The sequence below is a fragment of the Mesoplodon mirus genome, assembly GCF_964341445.2.
Source record: "Mesoplodon mirus genome assembly, chromosome: 8".
Taxonomy (NCBI): Eukaryota; Metazoa; Chordata; class Mammalia; order Artiodactyla; family Ziphiidae; genus Mesoplodon; species Mesoplodon mirus.
Genome location: NC_138984.1, coordinates 65880162 through 65901588, shown reverse-complemented (window position 1 = coordinate 65901588; position 21427 = coordinate 65880162). Strand labels below are relative to the sequence as shown.

The window sequence follows — 21427 nt, the reverse complement described above, 5'->3', positions numbered from 1 at the left end:
CCTGGACAAGAGAAATTCAGAAATTCAGCTAATACACTGGTCTATTGCACCTTAACTCGATCCTACTTTTTAAAAAGTTAAGACACTTATTGACATAGGTGGTTGTCTTTTCAGTGCTGAAGGAACAAATGTCAGGTTTTCTTGGGTCCTCAATGAAGGAAAATTTTAAATACAGATATTCAAGCAAAGTAAAAGACAGAAAGGTCATGGTTGACCTTGCTCAGGCTTTGAATTCAAGCAGCTGCTCACCGAAATGAACTCCTTCAAGGCCAGAAAATGGCCCATCCTCACAATGGCATTGAGGCCTTCAAGGAGAGTGCCTTTAAGATGACTCTAAGAAAAAACAGACCAGCCAAAGTTTAATTCAATTTTATTTTCCACTTTTAGTATTTTTCAAATTATACAACATGCAGTCCGCCAGAGTATCCATACATCTTCATTTTAGAACCTAGAAGATAACCAAAATTTTCCATGGGCCAGGGAAGGGTTACTCCAGATCTTTTGTTACATGTACTATATTACAGCATCGTTACTTGATATAAATTGCCCTTCTCCCCCTCACACCACCAAAACAAGTTAGTCCACAATTTTTTTTTAATGAAAGCTACTGTACAGATACACAAAGCCCAGAGAACATACATCTGCAGTACACACGACATACTTTACAAACTAGACATGTATAATTCTACAGAGTGCCCTATTCCCCTTATATCTGCACACGGTGAAAAGTATTTTAAACGGATGGACAATTTGTAAATGTGTAAGCAGACTTCACGGACCGGTACTGCCTTCGGCTGTTCCCTGACCCTTATTCAATACTTTCTAAAAAGTCTAAACTGTTATTGTTCAATGAAGGCATTTTAGACTGTGATGGTGCCTTTAGCTTGCTCACAATATGCGGGTGAGACAATCTATAAGTGAAATCCTCCGGGTCCCCCACCTCCTGCCCCCTGCTGACAAACAACTTCCCTAATGTGTCATAAAGCCAGAGTCTAAATGTTTTCCACCCTGCTTAAAAAATACACTTCAAAGAGGGGACTGTTAAGAATTTTTATTTGCTTTTGGCTATTCCTCTAGGAAAGGAGAGGTAATAATCCCCTCATGAGTCTTGCTGATGGCTTAGTCTGGCTTTGGACAGGAATATCACGCCCTCATGTGAAGGTAGGGCTTCCAAAAACTCTCTAGATGCTACATTCTAGACAGACGTTTTTATTTCTTCACTTATCCCAATATTTCTACGAATTCTAATTTTCTTAATCATATGATACTATTTCCTTTAAAAGTCTTAATCCACACTTATTTTTCTCCCTACTACCTGCCATTCCACATGGCAAACTGTAAAACATTGGAAGAGATGATGCATTTAAACAGAATTCTCCAGTTATTGACCAAAACACACTTGGCATTAATATATTTTAGTCTCTGACCATAAATGTTGATATAGCAAACAGCATTCCTCTAATTTAACAATCCACCATCCTGCAGGGAGACATTATTTTTAGAAATCATCTGGTTATTCCCTTTTAGCATCAAAGAGTAAACTTTCAAGAAGTAGCATGAAATATAAAATTATTCAGAGAAGAGAAACACACACACGCAAGCACACACACACTAGCAAAAAGCAGCATACAACCAAAAATATAATCATAGGCTCAGCCATTCACAAATGTGGTTTTTACACCTGGAGTACAAATGTAAAGGAACAATAGCCTAAAAAAAGTGAAAATTGCATAAATGTGGCTTTTAACAAAAGAGGCCTACAGAATATGTGGTCCTGATATTACTTTTTTTTTTTTGCGGTATGTGGGCCTCTCACTGTTGTGATCTCTCCCGCTGCGGAGCACAGGCTCCGGATGCACAGGCCCAGCGGCCATGGCTCACGGGCCCAGCCGCTCCGCGGCATGTGGGATCTTCCCAGACCGGGGCACGAACCCGTTTCCCCTGCATCGGCAGGCGGACTCTCAACCACTGCGCAACCAGGGAAGCCCCTGATATTACCTTATTAAACAAAGAAATATTAGGGATCCATTTGAATATACTGTATAATCCATTCCCATGATCTGCCTACCTTTTAGTCACAGTGTAGGAAAATTAGTTTAGAGGTCCTATAAAGATTGAAGCTAGGTGAACTGACTGGCTGATCAGCAACTAGCAGAATTATCTTTAAGAGACATCAAAGCCAACTTTCTCTGTGAATAAAAGTAAACTGAATTTTGTGAGTCCTTTATAGAGATCAAGAAATATGGAACTACAAGTGAATGTTTCTTTTTGAAACATGAAAGGGCCAAACACTTCTTTAGAATTAGAAAAGGGGTGCCCAGGGAAAACTTACTTCGGAAAAAATCTAAAATAATCTGTTAACAAGAGAGCTCAAAGGAAAGAGCTCCTAACCTTTGTTCAATTTCCAACTATGCAGTTACACAGTTGTATAACAGATAGCAGTGGTATGACAATTTATTATTTGGCGATCTTCTCAAAGGCCGGTTTTAACTTCTAAAATAGGAGGCAAACATCTTAACAGCAAGGTTATAATCTGTGGCATATGTTATTACCTGATAAGGTTTGCAAAGCCTGCCCTACAAGGATCCTTCTGTCAGACGGCAAATAGCATTGGAGCAGTTATGTTGGGCGAGCACTAGCAACAATGTAAAAAAAAAAAATCAAACAGAATTTTTAAAACGTAAATGAATGCAAAATTGTCATTTTTACTAAATAAATACGTCAGTAGAATTCGTCCTCTTCTCTCTACTTACTAGCTGCCCCCCCAAAAAAAATCCACACATAAACAAAGTGCAACATTTAACAAATAAATTAAGTCAAAGCAGCTTTGCTTGGTTAGGGAAATTTTATACAAGAAAAGTCTAGAAGTCAATTCAGTCTTTAGTGCTTTATCCACAGACAGACAGACAGACAGACAGACAGACACACACACACACACACACACACACACACACACACACACACATTTGAACTATCTTTCACCCACCAGCAATGAGAAAACGCAATGTCTCTTCTGGCAAAATTTCATTCCAGTGGTGACGGCAGCAGGGACAGTACCAGCTCACTCATCCTGGGCTGACACAACCATAGGATGGGTGCTTTCACTGAGACTGGTTTGGTTATCATTGACTTAACCCTCAAATTTATCAAAACAAGTAGCAGCACACAAGACTAACTTAATTGAATCCTTGTCAGTTTCCCTGAAAACTTTACTACTTGGAATTCGATCATTTTAATATGTACAACTGGAAATAAGAGTTGATTCAGCTTTAGATTCAGGTATTTGAATAAAACAATAGCCGAATGTAAAAAATCCATCCACACTGATTTCTTCTAATTCTGCCTAAGAGGAAACCTATCTATTTGATGCCAAGGAGAGAACTCAACTAAATGGTAGGCAAGGATGGGTTAATATAACAAATTATTCATGGCAACTTATTCATAGGCACAAAAATATGTCAATTGCTTTCCCCCTAGGGCTTCCTTTTTCAACTGCTGGAATGATCCTGGATTTCATCAGCAATACCCCCACCAGGCTCAAGATGGTTCCGTAGAGAAAGAGGCCGTCCCTGATGCAAGCTCCAGTAGGATGAGGGAAGAGGAAGCAAGGAGGGGGGCAGCCGCACTTCCACTCATCCAACTTTGCAGCATTTTCAACACTTCTGAAGGAATGATGTTCTACCTGGGCTGGCTGAGACTAGTCACTGCAGGTTCAATAGCAAGCAACTCAGAGGTGAATGCTATGACTTTTCGCATTTACACAGATGTGTCTGAGTGAACGATTTCTACATTGCTACTGTCATTGTTTTTCTGCCTCGAAGAAATTTGCTTTGCATTTTAACGGGTGCCATACTAATAGGTGTATTTTACAGATCCAAAGATGCAACCAGGATATTCAAAATACGTCTTTGGGGTGATTTGTTTTGGAAAAGCGTCCAGAATGAAAATTTTGAGCCCTATAGCAGCACTTTTGTGTTCCCTAAAAATATAAAGTAATGTGTTTATTTTACAGGAAACCAGACAGTTGCGGCGGCGAAGCAGAAGCTGCTGCCTCCACGGCACTTGGTTGTTCCCCTCCAGGGAATGGTATTTGCTGGGACGTGGCTGCAGAGAAGGAGTCTCCAAGGACCACCCAGGGACCACCCAATGCTCCAAGCCCAGGGCCACAGCAACAGATCCCAGGAGTAAGTGGATCTTCTGTAATTGCCCCCTTCAGATTTCTCGGGAAGAGAAAAGTCCAAGCACACATCTGTACACAGAAACTCTACACAGCTCAAATATCTGAAACTGGTGTACTGCAGATGGCTGGGGTGAGCAAGTATAAAAGAAAATGGAAATTGTGTAGGTGGGGAAAAAAAGTAAAGGAATTGGTGATTAATGTAGTCCTTGACATGCTACGTGGAGAGTCATATCTGTTGAAAGAGAACCAAAGAGAGAACACAGGAGTTAGAGAACACAATGGAAATTCACTCCTCAGGAAGAAAAACAAAAAAAACTTTTAATTTTAGATATTTAGACCAGAGCTGCCCCAATAGAAATACCATGTGAGCCACGCATTTAATTTTAAATGTTCAAGTGGCCACATTAAGCAGTGAAAAGCAACGGGTAAGATTAACTTGAATAATACATTTTATTTAACCCAATATACTCAATATTATCATTTCAACATGTAATCAAGTAGTAGAGATTGAGATATTTTCCATTACAATATTACTACTAAGATAGTTCAGTCTTTTTTCCCCACAGTGTTTGCCATCTGGTGTGTATTTTGCATTTTCCACGCATCTCAGTGTAGACTTGGCCACATTTCAAGTGCTCAGTAGTCACTGTGGCTAGTGGCTAGCCTACTGGACAGTACAGCCTCCTATTTACTGCTTTTGCTCTAAGTATTTAGCCCTGACAACTGTCTCTTCCCAAAGCCATGCCTACTGAAACTATAGATATTTGGAGAAATGTAACACATTTTCTCATTCCTCCAGGGAACCCAAACATCATTTCTCACTTGCCAGCACTTTAAGATACCCAGGCAGGTCAGACACACCCCCTTAGCCAGGCTCTCTCAAGAAGGAGGCTCCCAGTCCTGAAAGGTGTGTTTCACCTCCTCAGCGTGATGACGTTACTCAGTAGGGCGCCCCCTATGATTTCACTCCACGTCCCAGCAGATGTTCCCCTGATCACCATCAAGTCTCCAGGATGAAAGGCGACTAGTCCTGACTCAGAGGCCAGCCCTTTATCAGCCTTTGGACCAACTCTAATGAACTCAACTTTCAGGAAGAAATGTAAAGGCTCAACTTCCTCACATCAGCTGGAAGCCCTGGGTCTGTCTGTGATCCTGCCTGTGGGTTATGTGCAGAGCTCACGGTGCTTCTGGGGTGGGGAGTGGGTGACAAGAGAGCTAGGTGGAGGCTCATCCTTGAGAAACACATGGGGACTGCCAGGCACAGGAAATGTGACAGATACGAAGAAAGACCCACCTGCTCTTCTGATTTTAAAAAGAACTCTGTACAGAGATATAACAGAATACTACTCAGCCACAAACAAGAATGAAATTTTGCCATTTGCAACAACATGGATGGACTTAGAGGACATTATGCTAAGTGAAACAGTTCAGGCAGAGAAAGACAGATACTGTATGCTACCACTTATATGTGGAATCTAAAAAGATAAAACAAACAAGTGAATATAACAAAAAAGAAACACGCTCATGGATATAGAGAACAAACTAGTGGTTATCAATGGCGGGGGAGGGAAGGGGAGAGGGGCAAGACAGGGGTAGGGGATTAAGAGGTACAAACTACTATGTATAAAGTAAATAAGCTACAAGGATATATTGCACAGCACAGGGAATACAGCCAATATTTTATAAGAACAATAAATGGAGTATAATCTAGAAAATTTTAAAATAACTATGTTGTACACCTGAAACTAATGTAATATTGTAAATCAACTACACCTCAATAAAGAAAAGAACTCCAACTCAACACCTCATGCTGTTTTTGCCCCTAGAAGGCTTACATTCAAATTTAGTGCTTGACTGTGGTTCCTGCTACAGTGCTCTCTCCCTCTCTAATTTTTTTTTGGCTTCACTCTCCTGATTTATGTGTTATAATACTGTAAGCAATCTCACATATTTTTGTATAAATAAGCAGGATATAAATTATAATAGAAAAATTTCAGAGTGTGGAAAGGGATTTTAAAAGTAGATAAAAGCAAAGTGGATGAGGGAAAAAAAGGAATAAAGAACAAAAATTGAGTAGAAAAAAAAGAGAACACATTCCTTTTTAGAATACTACCTCTTCATGCAGCTCAATATCAAAAAAACAAACAACCCAATCCAAAAACGGGCAGAAGACCTAAATAGACATTTCTCCAAAGAAGATATCCAGATTGCCAACAAACACATGAAAGAATGCTCAACATCACAAATCATTAGAGAAATGTAAACCAAAACTACAATGAGATACCATCTCACACCGGTCAGAATGGCCATCATCAAAAAATCTACAAACAATAAATGCTGGAGAGGGTGTGGAGAAAAGGGAACTCTCTTGCACTGCTGGTGGGAATGTAAATTGATACAGCCACTATGGAGAACAGTATGGAGGGTCCTTAAAAAACTAAAACTAGAACTACCATATGACCCAGCAATCCCACTACTGGGCATACACCCTGAGAAAACCATAATTCAAAAAGAGTCATGTACCACAATGTTCATTGCAGCTCTATTTACAATAGCCAGGACATGGAAGCAACCTAAGTGTCCATGGATAGATGAATGGATAAAGAAGATGTGGCACATGTATACAATGGAATATTAGTCAGCCATAAAAAGAAACAAAATTGAGTTATTTGTAGTGAGATGGATGGACCTAGAGTCTGTCATACAGAGTGAAGTAAGTCAGAAAGAGAAAAGCAAATACCGTATGCTAACACATATATATGGAATATAAGAAAAAAAAATGGTCATGAAGAACCTAGGGGTAAGACGGGAATAAAGACACAGACCTACTAGAGAATGGACTTGAGGATATAGGGAGGGGGAAGGGTAAGCTGTGACAAAGTGAGAGAGTGGCATGGACATATACACACTACCAAACATAAGGTAGATAGATAGTGGGAAGCAGCCGCATAGCACAGGGAGATCAGCTCAGTGCTTTGTGACCACCTAGAGGGGTGGGATAGGGAGGATGGAAGAGAGACGCAAGAGGGAGGGGATATGGGAACATATGTATAATGCATAACTGATTCACTTTGTTATAAAGCAGAAAGTAACACACCATTGTAAAGCAATTATACTCCAATAAAGATGTTAAAAGATCTAAAAAGAAAAATACAAAATACTACCTTTTCCCCAACTCAAAAAATACATATTCAGGGAGCTCATCTGATAACTACCATTTCTTGCTCCAATAGCGCAATCACTTGCAATTACAAAGCTGCTCAATTAAACATGGTAAAAGCAACCGTATATTCCTGTCACTTTAAGAAGTCCCAGAGAGAGGGGGAGAGAGAGAGAGACTTGCCTTTGGGAGGGGCCTCTGTACTGTTGAGACTTTCTGCTGAGATTCTGTGATTATTATTAGGACCAGAAATGAAAAACCTAAGACAGCATAGTCACAGTTGTCATTCAAATCCATTTTGAGCTGAAAACCAAGAGGCTCAGGAATGCTTTCTGCATACTCCCTTTGAAATGCCCATTTCACTGTCCTTCCAGGTTCATTTTTCCAAGCACACGATCTCAGAATCACTTATGGGTCACCCAGGTCAGATGAGACAGCCGTCCTACACACCTGGAGGCAGGGAGGTGCGAGCCCCTACCTTAAATTGTAGGGTTATGGCCTGACATGATGACTGCAGCCAACCCATGCTGACAGCCAAGCGCTAGGCACACAGACTCAACAGGGTAGCCTCAACAGCTCCAGCCAACCACAAAGTGACACGATTTCCACAGAAGGCCTTCCATTCAAATCCCCCCTTCCCCCAACGTGTGAGATTCTGCACATTTTAGCTAATAGTTTGGAAGAAACAGAGGGCCACAAAGGGGGCCCAATCTGCTTAGTTTAACCACCTCCAGGAGGGCAAGAGAGAACTGAGATTTTGTGAGGGGCTCTGAAAGGAAAACACCAAGAAAACATCCCTTATTATCTAGAGGTGCTTCTTTTTCATCCTGAGTTAAAGATCTTTACAAACATGTCTGCCACAGCAGTCTTTCCAGCAGGCCCAAGAATGGATTTAACTAGGATATTCTCATCCATCCCCCAACCTTCTGGAAGTTCACCTCCTTTGACAAATTCTGGGGAGAAAATGGATATAACGTATAGAGGTAAATAGGTGAGCCCCTAGAAAAAACATTTCTGACTGTTCCGATCAAATAGACTGACAATCCAGAGAGTCTGGTGCATCTCGAGAACATTTAAAACCCAGTTCTGTTGACCATCCTTAGATGGTTGACAGGAGCCGCTCACTCTCCCAAAAGCCAGGTACTGAAACCAAGTGACCCGCTCCTGGACTGTCCCTGGGCCTCTGCCCAACTGGAGATGGTACTGCAGAGTGGCAACGTGTGACTGACTGAGAAGGAAATAAAATCACCTTTCTTTAGAAGGGATGGGGAAGGTTGAAGAAGGAAGCTAATTTTATGTGGGTTTTGCAAGAAGTAATCAGAGATGTTTTCCCCCCAACCTTGGCTTTTGCAATTGCCTGCAGTGGATTTACGCTTAATCCAAACAGTACATAGTTTTATCTTGCCTTTGCCTTTCTACAATTCAATCCCCACATTATAAGAATTACCAACTGCACTGGACATATCGTTGCTGAACAGAAGTGGATTTATCTTACAGGGGCATTTGTGCAATCTACTGTAGAGGGACAATTTTACTTGCTCTGAATTCATAACTCTGAGAACCATGCCATTAAGGAGAATTAGGTCCAGCAGCTGACTGCGCCGGAAATGAAGTAAGGGTCCCTCTGTGATCCCTCCCTTTGAATTCACAATGCCAGTTTCTACGTCCCATCCCAGGTCCCAGCAGTGCCCGTCTGCAGTCATTTCTTTCCTCTCTTCCTGAGGTCCTGCTTCGTCTACTCCTTTTAGGCCTGTCCCCATGAAACCACCGTAACACTGGAGAATACTTGTCAGGGCCAGATTTTTACCAGGCATTCTTCTATGACTTTTCACTCTCCTTTCACATTGTCTTGCTCAATTCCCAGCACAAACCTGTGATGAAGGTACTATGATCATAACTTCTCCATGCCACAGTTTTCTTAGCTGTTAAATGGCCAAGAACCTTTTCTGGAGGGAAGAGGTTGGGTTTGCTTCATATACTTGAACTAAAACAACCCACTGCAGCGGACAGAAGGCAGCAGCAGATATGAGAATCCAGTTGTCGTTTATCAAGCTAAATAGTAAAGAGATTTGTGAAACCATAAGAGTGCCATTCTAAGTTTTTTTGTTTTGTAAAATAATTATGTTTCATTAAAAATGGCATTTAAAAAATTAATTAGTTAATTTAGTTTTGGCTGCGTTGGGTCTTCATTGATGCGCGTGGGCTTTCTCTAGTTGTGGCGAGCGGGGGCAACTCTTCGTTGCGGTGCGCGGGCTTCTCGTTGCGGTGGCTTCTCTTGTTGCGGAGCACGGGCTCTAGGCGCGCAGGCTTCAGTAGTTGTGGCACGCAGGCTCAGTAGTTGTGGCTCGCGGGCTCTAGAGCGCAGGCTCAGTAGTTGTGGCGCATGGGCTTAGTTGCTCCGCAGCATGTGGAATCTTCCCAGACCAGGGCTCAAACCCGTGTCCCCTGTGTTGGCAGGTGGATTCTTAACCACCACGCCACCAGGGAAGTCCAAAAATGGCATTTGTTAATAGAATTACTATTTTAAATGTTTCAATTTCTAACGTAATACCTATTGATAGATACAACCCAGAAATAGAAAAGCTTTTTGATGTTGATACTTTTTAAGAATGTCAAAGGTCCCAAGGTCAGGAACCCTGAGAACTGCTGCAGAGCAGATCAGAGCTCTTAGACCAGGATCTACCACTAGCAAGTTGTTAAGATCATGACAGTTCCCTCTGCCTCCGTGTAGCATGTTGAGTGAAGCTGGAATCCATCATGACCACAACAGCGATTAGTGAGAGCTTGCTCTGTGCCAGGCACTCAGCTAAGCCCTAAGATACTCAGGTATCTAATCCTCACAGCCACCCTATGAGTAGGGGCTATCTGACCACGTTTTACAGAGGAGGACACTGAGGCCCAGAGAAATGAGGTAATTATCCCAGGACATGTCCAAGCTGGGATTCAACCCCAGGAAGTCCAGCTCCAGATCCTGAGCCCACAACCATCCAGCTACCCTGCCTGTAGCAAAGGGTCCCTCTCTGCATGCACATACATGCTACTCATTTAATTGCTAGGATTTTCTAACAGCAGTAGCAAGTTGAACAGCCCAGTGGTTTTGATGCAGACCACATGTGTGGCTTCACGACCTACTGTAAATGAAGCTTTTCGGCTTCAAAGGGCTAAATCCCAAAGCAGCAGCTCTCCCACCCTCCACGTGTGGAGTGAACCCATTTCTGCTGTGGCCAGAAGTCAACCTGTGCATCTTATGCCGCTATACTTCTTATTTGTGATTAGGGTATCAAGAACAGGAGAAAGGTCAAGATGAACCCCAACAATGGTGCAAGATAGGCTGGATGCAGGAATTCAGGACAGAGAGAAGAGTAATAAGAAGGAAAGACACAAGAGGGAGGGGATAAGCGGATATATGTATACATATTGTTGATCCACTTTGTTATACAGCAGAAACTAACACAACATTGTAAAGCAACTATACTCCAATAAAGATGTTTAAAAAAAAAAGAAAAGAAAAAAAGAAGGAAAGACAGAGTGTGTCAGAAAAGCAAATAGAGTATAAATGAGCAGATGCCATTTTGGGAAGCTCAGCCTGGACCTAAGGATATACCAAGGACCAGCCAGAAACAGCCTTGTTGTTCCAATAGTCAAAAGATTAGAGAGAAAACTCCATTCTGCCTGGGGTGGGTGAGGGAAGCAGTTAAGGGAGAAGGGTGAGGTGGGGCTTCAGAGAAGGTGGAACTCTCTCAATACAAAGAAAGAAGAGCCAGCAGCTCAAGTGGACTTTATGTTTAGGGCTTCAGCCGAGAGTGGTGAATAGGAGGAAATGGCCAGGGGCATTTAAAGTCAAGGAAATCTGGGCTTCCCTGGTGGCGCAGTGGTTGAGAGTCCGCCTGCCGAGGCAGGGGACACGGGTTCGTGCCCCGGTCCGGGAAGATCCCACGTGCCGCGGAGCAGCTGGGCCCGTGAGCCATGGCCGCTGAGCCTGCGCGTCCGGAGCCTGTGCTCCGCGACGGGAGAGGCCACAACAGTGAGAGGCCCACGTACCGGAAAAAAAAAAAAAAAAGAGCAAAGTCAAGGAAATCTGAGGTTTACGTGCGAGGCTAGAAAATACTGGGTTTCCTGTCTTTGATGCACACTTGGAATTTCCCTGTTTGGATGTAGCTTACTGTGAGAAGACTGCTTGCAAAAGAAAGTCATTTGTGCGTTCTGGGCCAAGTATGATAGGCTGAAGATCCTGACAGCAGCAGGCACACGGGCAACATGGGGTCCAGGAATTCAGACCCCCAGGCACAGATGACCATCATGGCAGCAAAAGGAAAGGGTGGTGAAAGCCCATAAATCTTTGTTATGCATGTGCCTCCATCCCACCATTTAAGGAGTTAAAGATATTATTTTGATTAATATATGGGAAAAGAATCTGAAAAAGAATGGATATAGGTATATGTATAACTGAATCACTTTGCTGTGCACCTAAAACTAACACAACATCGTAAATCAACTCTACTCTAATATAAAATAAAAATTAAATTAAAAAAAACTAAAACACTTCGACATAAACTTAAAAAAAGAAGAAAACAATGAGCAAATATAGTCACAATAAGCTCCTGAAGTAGTAAAACCGGAGACAGAGCCATCCTACAGTGACTGTTAGTGACCCACGGAATGTCACATAAAACATGACACAGGGGTCACGACAGACTCCTGGGCTCCTTTGATGGCTTCCTGGAGTTACGTTCACCTGGGTGACCCTGCTATAAACTGCAGAAGTGCTTTTCCAGAGCTCTTTTCTTTATGCCTCAAAACATGAAATCACAGTGTTAAAAAAAAATGCTTCTTCAAATGTACTGTAAGAGGCCAGTGAAGTGAGGCCCTTCCAGCTCCGCCACTGTGATTTTGTCTAATATTTTATTAAAGTGTATCCAAACTTTATTAAATAGAATATGATTTCTAGACTTGATATATATGGTTTCTAATAAAAGTACAGTTCTCAAAATATCAGTCTTCATCTATATCAACAAAGCGAAAGGCATCCTCAGTCTTTGGTTCATTTCACAATATTTTCAATTTTATGCTTTTCTTGCCATGAAAATCTGAAGCGTTAACATGTGTGTATTCTAGATTATCTAGCGGACCACCTGTAACCAACTTCAGCACCGCACTTGCTTTATGCCAACACCAAGTTGGCGCTTCTCCTCACAACTTTCATCATCTTCAGGCTAAAGCTGGGCAATGGGAAAATGATGCGTTCCAGCCACAGAAGACAAAATGACTTGAAAGCACGCTGGGACTCTGCAGTGGTTTTTTTTTTTTTTTTTTTAATAGCAGCTTTTTTTTGAAGATGATGGGGGTAGGAGTTTATTAATTAATTTATTTATTTTTGCTGTGTTGGGTCTTCGTTTCTGTGTAAGGGCTTTCTCTAGTTGTGGCAAGCGGGGGCCACTCTTCATCGCGGTGCGTGGGCCTCTCACTATCGCAGCCTCTCTTGCTGTGGAGCACAGGCTCCAGACGCGTAGGCTCAGTAGTTGTGGCTCACGGGCCCAGTTGCTCCGTGGCATGTGGGATCCTCCCAGACCAGGGCTCGAACCTGTATCCCCTGCATTAGCAGGCAGATTCTCAACCACTGCGCCACCAGGGAAGCCCTCTGCAGTGGTTTTTAACAGAGAAAGAGGGTGAAAGAATTGTCATGTCTTGACACATAAGCCAAACTTGACCAGAAGCAATGCATACCAGAGTCACACTGCACACGCACCTCTTTATTTTCAGCGAAAGATTGTCATTCGTTAAATTAGTAAAGCTTAGTAAAGGTTGGTGATTTGGATTTTTGACTTTTTAAATCTATTTTCTAAATTTGTTTCAACTTGATAGTTGTGGAAGATCTGTTAAGTTTAGGGAGTGTACACTGTTTTTAATGTGCAAATACTTGAGTATTATAATAAAATAATTTAAATATTTTATAATTATTTTATAATTTAAACTCCAGGAATCTGTGAGAATTTTATTTCCCTAAAAGTATTCGATTTACTACTCAAGTTTGAGAAATAACAGTCTACAGATAGGAAAACGAAGAGAACACAATTCTGCCCCAAAGCCGGTCAGAAAACAGGTTTCAGCAATGCCCCACTGGCGCCATCTGGTGGGCACATTCGAACCAGTGCCCACGGGCACCGCCGTACTCCAGGGCCCTCAGAACCAGGGAGCTGAACACGTATTTAAATGCTGTCTACCTTCAATGTGGGGCCTCAAGTAAGCACTCAGCACTGCCTGAGAGACCTATTTCATGCCTTCTCTCTTCAGCCTGCAAGACGGTCTCCCCCTACCCTCTCAGCTGGTAACCTGGCTTCTTACTTGCATGAGAAAACAGGCGCTAAGATGGGATCCATCTTACTGGATGGCTCTACCAGCACCCCCATCTACCAGCCACCAGCATCTGTACTTTCTGCTCTGCCTTCCTGTCACCTTGAGTGCAGTGTTGCCTCTGCTTATGTTCTGGATCACAGCACCTCTCAGAAAGCCAATACTCTCTACTGTAATTCTCCTGTCTCCTAAGTTATCAATTTCCCTTCCCAGCTGGATCATTACCATCAGCGTACAAATAAGCTGTAATGGCTCCTACCTTAAAAAAGAAATGCAAATCCCGTCTTAACCCCACATCCCTCCATTCCTCTGCTCCTTCGAACAAAACTTCAAGCTGCGTGCAGTGACTGGCTCTATTTCCCCACCCCCATGCTCTCTGGTCCATGCTTCCCCCTCGTGCTGAAGCTGAGGGCACTGCCCTCAGTCCCTGTGGTTATCCTCCTGGAGCTCTGAGCAGCCTTTGGCGCAGCTGAGGACCTCCCCTTAGGAAGCAGGGCTCCACTTCACCTCCCCAAACATCACATTCTTGCCCCCTCAGACCCCTTTACTGGTGCTACCTCCTTTTTCTGACCTTTCCATTGGCCAGTCCCCAGGCCTGGCCTGACTCTCCCCACCCTCTGCCTCTATCCACCTTTCTCCAGATCATCTCCTCTACTCCACGGCCTTAAACACCATCTACGGGCTACAATTCTCTATGATCTCAGCCCTGATCTTTCTCCCGAGCTTATGGGTCCCACCGCCTACTCAACATACCCGCTTGGATGGTGAACTAGGTTGGATTGTCTAAGAGGCATCTCATAATCAACCAAACTCTGTTTTTCCATAAAATCTGTTCATTGCCCAGTTTTCCCAGTCATGGCTAAAAGGTACCTGTATTGACCTGGTTGCTAGGGCCCCAGCCTAGGAACCACCTTTGATTCCCACCCAGCCCTCCTTCTCTCCCCTCCACCCTCAGCTCTCCAACACAGGCTGACTCTGACCACTTGCTGCAGTCACCCTGGCTCAGTGCTACTCCCCCCAAAGTGGCCACCCGCAATAGCCCCCAAGGGAGCCCCCTGCTCTTACACTCACCCCACCCCCCTCCTTCCTCCAGAGTCCAGCCCAGGCAGACCTCTCCTAATCAGGAACTGAGTCCCAGCACTCCCATGCCCAAAGCCCCCACTGGCCCTACACGCCTAGCTTACACTCTGAACTGCTCACCTCAGCCTCAAAGGCCTCATTTATCTGGTCCCATCTCCCTCCCCAACATTCCTAGTTATGATGGTCTCCCCTGTTCTCCAGCCTTATCAGCCTTCCTGTGGTTCCTCAAATATGCCACAGTCTGGACTCACCTTCCAGCAAGTGTCTGTGCCCATGTCATTGCGGGGCTGGCATTTCTCATCACTTAGTTCTCAGCTCAAATGTCACCCCCTCTTCTAAATAAGTGTCCCCCATCTCTTTTTCATTAACCTGTTCTTATTTTCTTCAGAACACTTAACACTATTTGCAGTTACTGTCTTTATTTGCTGTCTATCTCCCCCCGACAAGCGTGTCAGTACACAAGAACAGAGTCTTCTTTGTCTCTTTACTGTTAAACCAAGTACAGAGCAAGTACAAAATGCCTGATCCCATTTGGCAGATGAAGAAACTGAGGCTAAAAATACTCAAGCAATTTGCCCAATGTCACACAGGAATAGAGCCAAGGACAGGGCTGGAACCCACATCTGGCCAATCCCATATCCCGTGGTGTCAGCTTACTGCACTGTACTGCCCCATGTCCAGCTTTGGGGGTTGAAAAAGATGGGCCCCTCCTCCTGATGCAGCCCACGCCCCAGATTTGAATGAGATGAGATAAAAGCTGGCAATGTCCTGGGTTCTTTTGATTTCTATATGTTGGCATCTTCGGTTGCTCTGAAACTTTGAGCATAAACCGAAAGACTCATTGTGACTATATTCCTTGAATCCTGAAATGAAGCAGAAAGAAATCCCAAAGGTACCCAGATGCTGCCCAAGTATGAATGTGCCGCTCTGGCTCCAAAAGGAGGGCTGGGAAGAGTCAGCAGTTGAGATCATTTCTACAGGACAGACACACTTCAGAACGAGAATCCAAAGAGCAGGAAAGATCATCTCAAAAAACTCTGAATCTCATCTAAGCAATTAATTCCATATTTCTAATTTTTTTAATAAGCTTATTTTTTAATAAGCATTTCCTCACTTCCAATTATAATTCCCTACTCCACTGATTATCATCCTTTTTCTAACCTCCACTGACCAATGCCCAGTTATTTTCATAAAAATAGTCAATGTTGCTGTTCATAACTTTTGGATAAATAAATGATAGTATCTTTAAAACCCCTTATATCTGGTCATAGCACCAAATAGGATACTTAGACATGGGCCTTCCCTGCTGTGGTTATGATCAATTGCTACAGACTAAAAACTATTTTGTAACAACCATGAGAATTAGAAGAGAATATAAGCCAGCATTCATGGACCACCCACTGTGTGCCAAGCTTGCAGTGCTAGGCCTCTCCTACAGCTGACATTTTCTTGAGCACGTGTTATGTGCCAAGTAGCTCAGAAGTATGACCTCATGTAGTCCTCAAATCAATGCCCGTGGCCCAGGGCAAGGATTCTCCCCGTTTCACAGACAAGGAAACCGACCGTGAGGTTAAGTAACTCGAAGGCAGTGGAAGACCTGACACCTGACCCGGGTCGCTCGTCCAAAGTCAGGCCCTTCGACCCTACCACCATCCCGACACCGGGATGGGGCCTGTTTCTTTGGTGACACGAAGTTACAGGAGTCATGTGAATAGATAAGGTGGGTGGTAGAGGTTCCAATTTCAGATAAAATCATCAAAACCACTCATAACACTCTGAGTTAGAGAAAGAAATGAACGGCCATGACAGGTGAGGGTGGTTCCATACGTTGAAGGTCTTCGAAGTCTCACCAGACCTATTGATTTTCGGTCTTCAGAGTGAGAAGGGGATATATGGGTGAGGCCTGGCCAACATCTGGTTGTACGCACCCTCCATAAAACGTGGGTCTGACAGGCCTTTATGGGCATGCACGAGGAGAGGAACTGTCCACTGCACAGTCTCTGACCCCGGAATCCCTGGGCCGGTATAGCCATTAAAAGCTTGCTGGGAGCCAAGCGTACACACTAACCCGGTGCTTCCATCAAATGGGGTGATGTAGATATTACATCTAGTACAGTGCCGCTGCAGATCAGGTGTTCAACAAGTAGAGTGCTGCTTGCCCACCCAACCTCCATCTCCTTGTCCTAGGCAATAGAACACTACTCTTGTTTGGGGCGGTGATCTGCCCAGCTAAAGACTACCTTCTCCAGCCTCCCTTGAAGCTAGATGTGGCCACGTGTTTCAATTCTGGCCAGAGGGATGCAGGCATCAGAGTTGGATGGGACTTCTGGGAAGGCTACTTAAAAGAAGCTCATTCAGCTGTAAGAGCTGCTGTTGCCTCTCCCCAGCTTCCTCTCTGCTTGCTGAACACGCAACACACAGGCACGATAGCTAGAACTGCAGAAGTCATTTAGGCGAGCTTGAGGAAGTCATTTAGGAGACCAGCAAGGAAGGTACTTGCTGAGGACAGTGAGTCTAAATTTAAGAGGCTAGCTTTCTGTTGTCACTGTAGAGTTTTTCTACCAGCCACAGACAGACCACCCTCAAATGTCCTTTATGTGACAAAGAAATAAACGTCCATCCTGTATCAGCCACTTCAGGATATTTTAGGCTAGCAGGTCTCAAACTTAGGTGGCTAGCAAAATCACCTGGGGTACTTGGTAAAAATACAAAGGCTCTGGGCCTATGCTACTTCAAGGAGCCTGGGTGTCTGGGTGTGCTAGATGATGCTGACACCCACCAAAGTTCGAGAACCACTGCTTTAGGCTTTCTGTTCTAAGCGGCCCAATTTGTTCTTACAGTTCCCTTCAAGTGGCATCCCCAACACTGATAACGTGCAGTCAGAAGCAATTTTATAACATCCAGCTTTACTTTATTTCCGATTGAAAGCAGAGATCGCATCTGAATAGGGTGGCCCACAGCCAAGATAACTCTGCATCCACCCTCCCAGCATACGGCAGAAGGTGGTGGGCACGCTGCCCGTCCGTGGCCTGCCTCGACCTGTCCCGCTCCTTGACGTGCTGCCTGGGGCAGGGCAGGTGAAAGTTGCCTGGGTGCAGCCACCAAGCTTCCACCTTGGAAGTTTTAGTCTGAGCCTTAGCAATACTGTCGTACCCCCTGAGTAGGGTCTACAGCCCCTCATATTCACTTTCCTTACCTTGATGCAAAAAGGACTGGGTGAGGTACCACCGCTCTCCTGAGTTGCCCCTGATCACTGCGGCTTTGCTGTCAAGCTCACAAGCTTCCCTAGTGAGGACTAAGACTCCAAGGTCAACATTAGGATCCACCTCCTCCCATCTACAAGTTACTGGCCCAGAGTCAGAGTTTCTCTAAACAGAGTTTTCTGGCCACCTAGCTGTCTGCCCTGCCCAACCAGTAAACTCTTTATCTCAAGTACAAGACGACAGGCTTGTGCTCTCTCCTTCTCTTTTCTAAAGGACATCACTTTTTCCTTTGTGCTGGTACAGCAATGTCAGGCACGTGGAGAGTGGGAAGAGAAGTTTTCAGACCACCATCTCAAAGAAAAAAGTGGTCTGGACCTAACTAGACATAAATCTGCACAATTCTTTTTTTTTTTTTTTTTCCTGCGGTTCGCAGGCCTCTCACTGTTGTGGCCTCTCCTGTTGCAGAGCACAGGCTCCGGACGCGCAGGCTCAGCGGCCATGGCTCACGGGCCCAGCCACTCCGCGGCATGTGGGATCTTCCCGGACCAGGGCACGAACCCGTGTCCCCTGCATCGGCAGGCGGACTCTCAACCACTGTGCCACCAGGGAAGCCCAATCTGCACAATTCTTAAAGACTCCATTTGTTGCGTTCAGATAGTAATTATAAAAATGTGACTTTCTATTATCTGGCTCTTTCTTTATATTCAGTTCCTGAGACTTAAAGCAGTCACCCACATCTGCCTGCTCTGGGTAAAAGCAGTTGACAAACAGGTAATGCCCTTTTGGATGCCAGCTACAGAGGGGAGTCCCACAGACAAAAGAAAGCTCGGATGAATCATTCACCACACCCTCCCCGTCCCTGGAGGGTCCCTGGCACCAGGTGACCTTAGCTGGAAGACCCTGAGGCCCTAGACTGAGTTGAAGGTAGACGCAGGACCCTGATAGCCTGAAGCCCCAGGGCCTGTGCTGGGGTAGAGCTGCACTCTTTCCTCTCCACTGCAGATCCACACACACATGGCTGAGGGCCAGGCAGAAGCAGGGAGAGCCCCAGAGCTGCCCCGGACGGAAGCCACCCCTGACACTAGGGACTCACTTTGTGTTTATTTCTGGTAGTGAGTGGAGTTTGAAGAGCTGCCTCCTCCCCCTCGGATGGCGTGGACGGCCGTTGGAGACGATGCTGGGTAGTGTCCAGGGCGGATGGGCTTGGCTGTATCCAACCGACAGAAAAGAGAGAAGAGACATTCAGAAAGGGCTTAAACAGCCGCGCCGAGATACCTCCAGGTCACGTGCGAAAACCAAGAGGCACACTTTTTATCGACATTACAATTCTTATCAATCACCAGAACTTTCTGAAAGCAGGAGGTTTGCCCTCCGATTAGTACAGTTAGTTAATCCAAGGCACCCAGTGTTTAGGGGACAGAGAGACCTTGCGTATCAATTATTTCAATTCTTATCAAGGAAAATGAGAAACAGAGGACTTTCAGTTTTATCTGAGGCAGATCCGTGGGTCCCAATGGGTTCCAACAGCATCTCCCTGAAACTGGATGCAGAATTCTGTCTGTGATGCATTTTAGAGGGAGAAGGTTCACAGTTTTCAGTAGATAGTCCAAGGATATAAGACCCAATAAATGCAATGAACCACTAATGTAAGTTATGATCTTAAAACTAGAAACATGAAGTTGCTGGTTTATGTAACAACTGCATAGCAATATCTGATGAGAAATAATATTACATGTTATTGGAGATGTTTCAATTTAAAAAATAAAAAGAAAAGAAAAGGAAAGAAAGAAAGAAAAGAAAGAAAGAAAAGAAAGGAAAGAAAGAAAGAAAGAAAGAAAGAGAGAAAGAAAGAAAGAAAGAAAGAAAGAAACTCTCTAGAGAACATCCTTAAATCCCTTCTACTCTCACGGCACTATCCCAAGAACTATGACTCAATATGCACACTCTCATTCTTTGCGTGGGTCCAAATCCAGGTCTTGAAGGGGCTGGATGTCCAGGTCCCCTGCACTCACTGATGCCAGGCCTGGCTCTCTCCAGAGTACTTCCAAGGCTGTGCTTGCAAGCACTCTCCCTGAGGCTTCTGGCTACACGTCGCTCCTTCATGGTTCTGCCGGGTGCAGAACAGAAGGGGCCTTCAGGCTTTCCTGAGCAAGCCATATATTCCGGTATTCCGGAGAAAGTATACCTCTATCTGTTTACAGCCAAACACCTCTGCCTGCAGCCAGGGCTGGCCGCCTTCTCTGCTCAGCTCAATAGCTTTGACCATCACAAGGTCCCCCACAATCTCTCAGTGTAAGGAAGCACACGCCTGGCCATCCCATCCTCCCAGGATGGACGCTGGGTCCGGGAGGGGCCGGGCCGCCCCGCCCAGAGCTTCCGGCCAGAGGATCCCTCGCTTTCTATCAAGGGCCCGGGTGAGGGCACACGTACCGATCTGGGCCGAGTGGGCCCTCCTGGCCATGTTCTTGGCTCGCACAGCCTCCTTGATGCGGTCCACCTCCTGCTGGTAGCGCTTGCGGTCCCGCATGGCGTTCTCCTTGGCCTCCTTCAGCGCGCTCTCCAGCGCCTTGACGCGCTCGGCCGTGGCACGCAGGCGCTTCTCCAGCTTGGGCAGTTCACAGCGCAGGTCTGCGTTGTCCCGGACCAGCTGCGGCGGGAGGGAGAGGTGGGGAGTTACGGCGGGGGGGTGGGGGTGGGGGGCAGACGCACTGCGGGGCCTGAGAAGGTGTCAGGAGAGCAGCTAGAACCACCACCCGCGCGCCCCACCAGGGCCGTCTTGGAGAGTCCATAAGACCATAAACGATGGGACCAACGGGAATAAAAATCCCATACCCTGAGGCTCCAATTTGCCAAACACAGGATTCACGGGTACGAGAAAGCGGGGAGAGGTGTACGATAGAATCAAAAGCCATTTCCAGGGCTTCCCTGGTGGCGCAGTCCCTGCTGATGCAGGGGACACGGGTTCGTGCCCCGGTCCGGGAAGATCTCACATGCCGCGGAGTGGCTGGGCCCGTGAGCCATGGCCGCTGAGCCTGCGCTCCGCAACGGGAGAGGCCACAACAGTGAGAGGCCCGCGTACCGCAAAAAAAAAAAAGCCATTTCCAGCTGTAGGAAACTTTCAGGCTTGGGTGGGATTTACTGCCTCTTTTGTTTGAGGGGTGAGGGGGGGGACTTGCCAGAGAAAATTGACTACTTGGACATTGGCATGTGGAAGATAAGAAATGTGAAGCCAGTTCAGACACGCTCAGTGAAAGGCATTCATGTTCTAGAGCTCTCTGAAGGCCTCCTTCCAAGCCAGGACACATTGTCTACACCAGCACTGGGTTTGGACCCCACTTTGCAACATATCCAGAGGCTAACGGGTAACTCAGGGATACTGCTCATTCTTTCATTACCTAAGACCCTCAGTTAAGAAGGAACAGGCTCGCCCTGGGTTAAGAATGGGCTCAAGAG

At 45.2% G+C, this 21427-nt stretch overlaps 1 protein-coding gene across 1 annotated transcript in view; it reads right to left on the bottom strand.

The window, feature by feature from the left end:
* Nucleotides 1-353: 353 nt before the first annotated feature.
* Nucleotides 354-21427, bottom strand: part of KIF5C (kinesin family member 5C) — a gene marked incomplete at its 5' end in the record, with an annotated part of 175549 nt that continues 154475 nt past the window's right edge. The window contains 4 exons of the mRNA XM_082630257.1: nucleotides 354-2886; nucleotides 2929-4412; nucleotides 19068-19181; nucleotides 20405-20621. Coding sequence (XP_082486383.1) covers nucleotides 19075-19181; nucleotides 20405-20621 — 324 coding nt within the window. The 3' untranslated portion in view covers nucleotides 354-2886; nucleotides 2929-4412; nucleotides 19068-19074. The remainder of the gene's footprint in view (nucleotides 2887-2928; nucleotides 4413-19067; nucleotides 19182-20404; nucleotides 20622-21427) is intronic.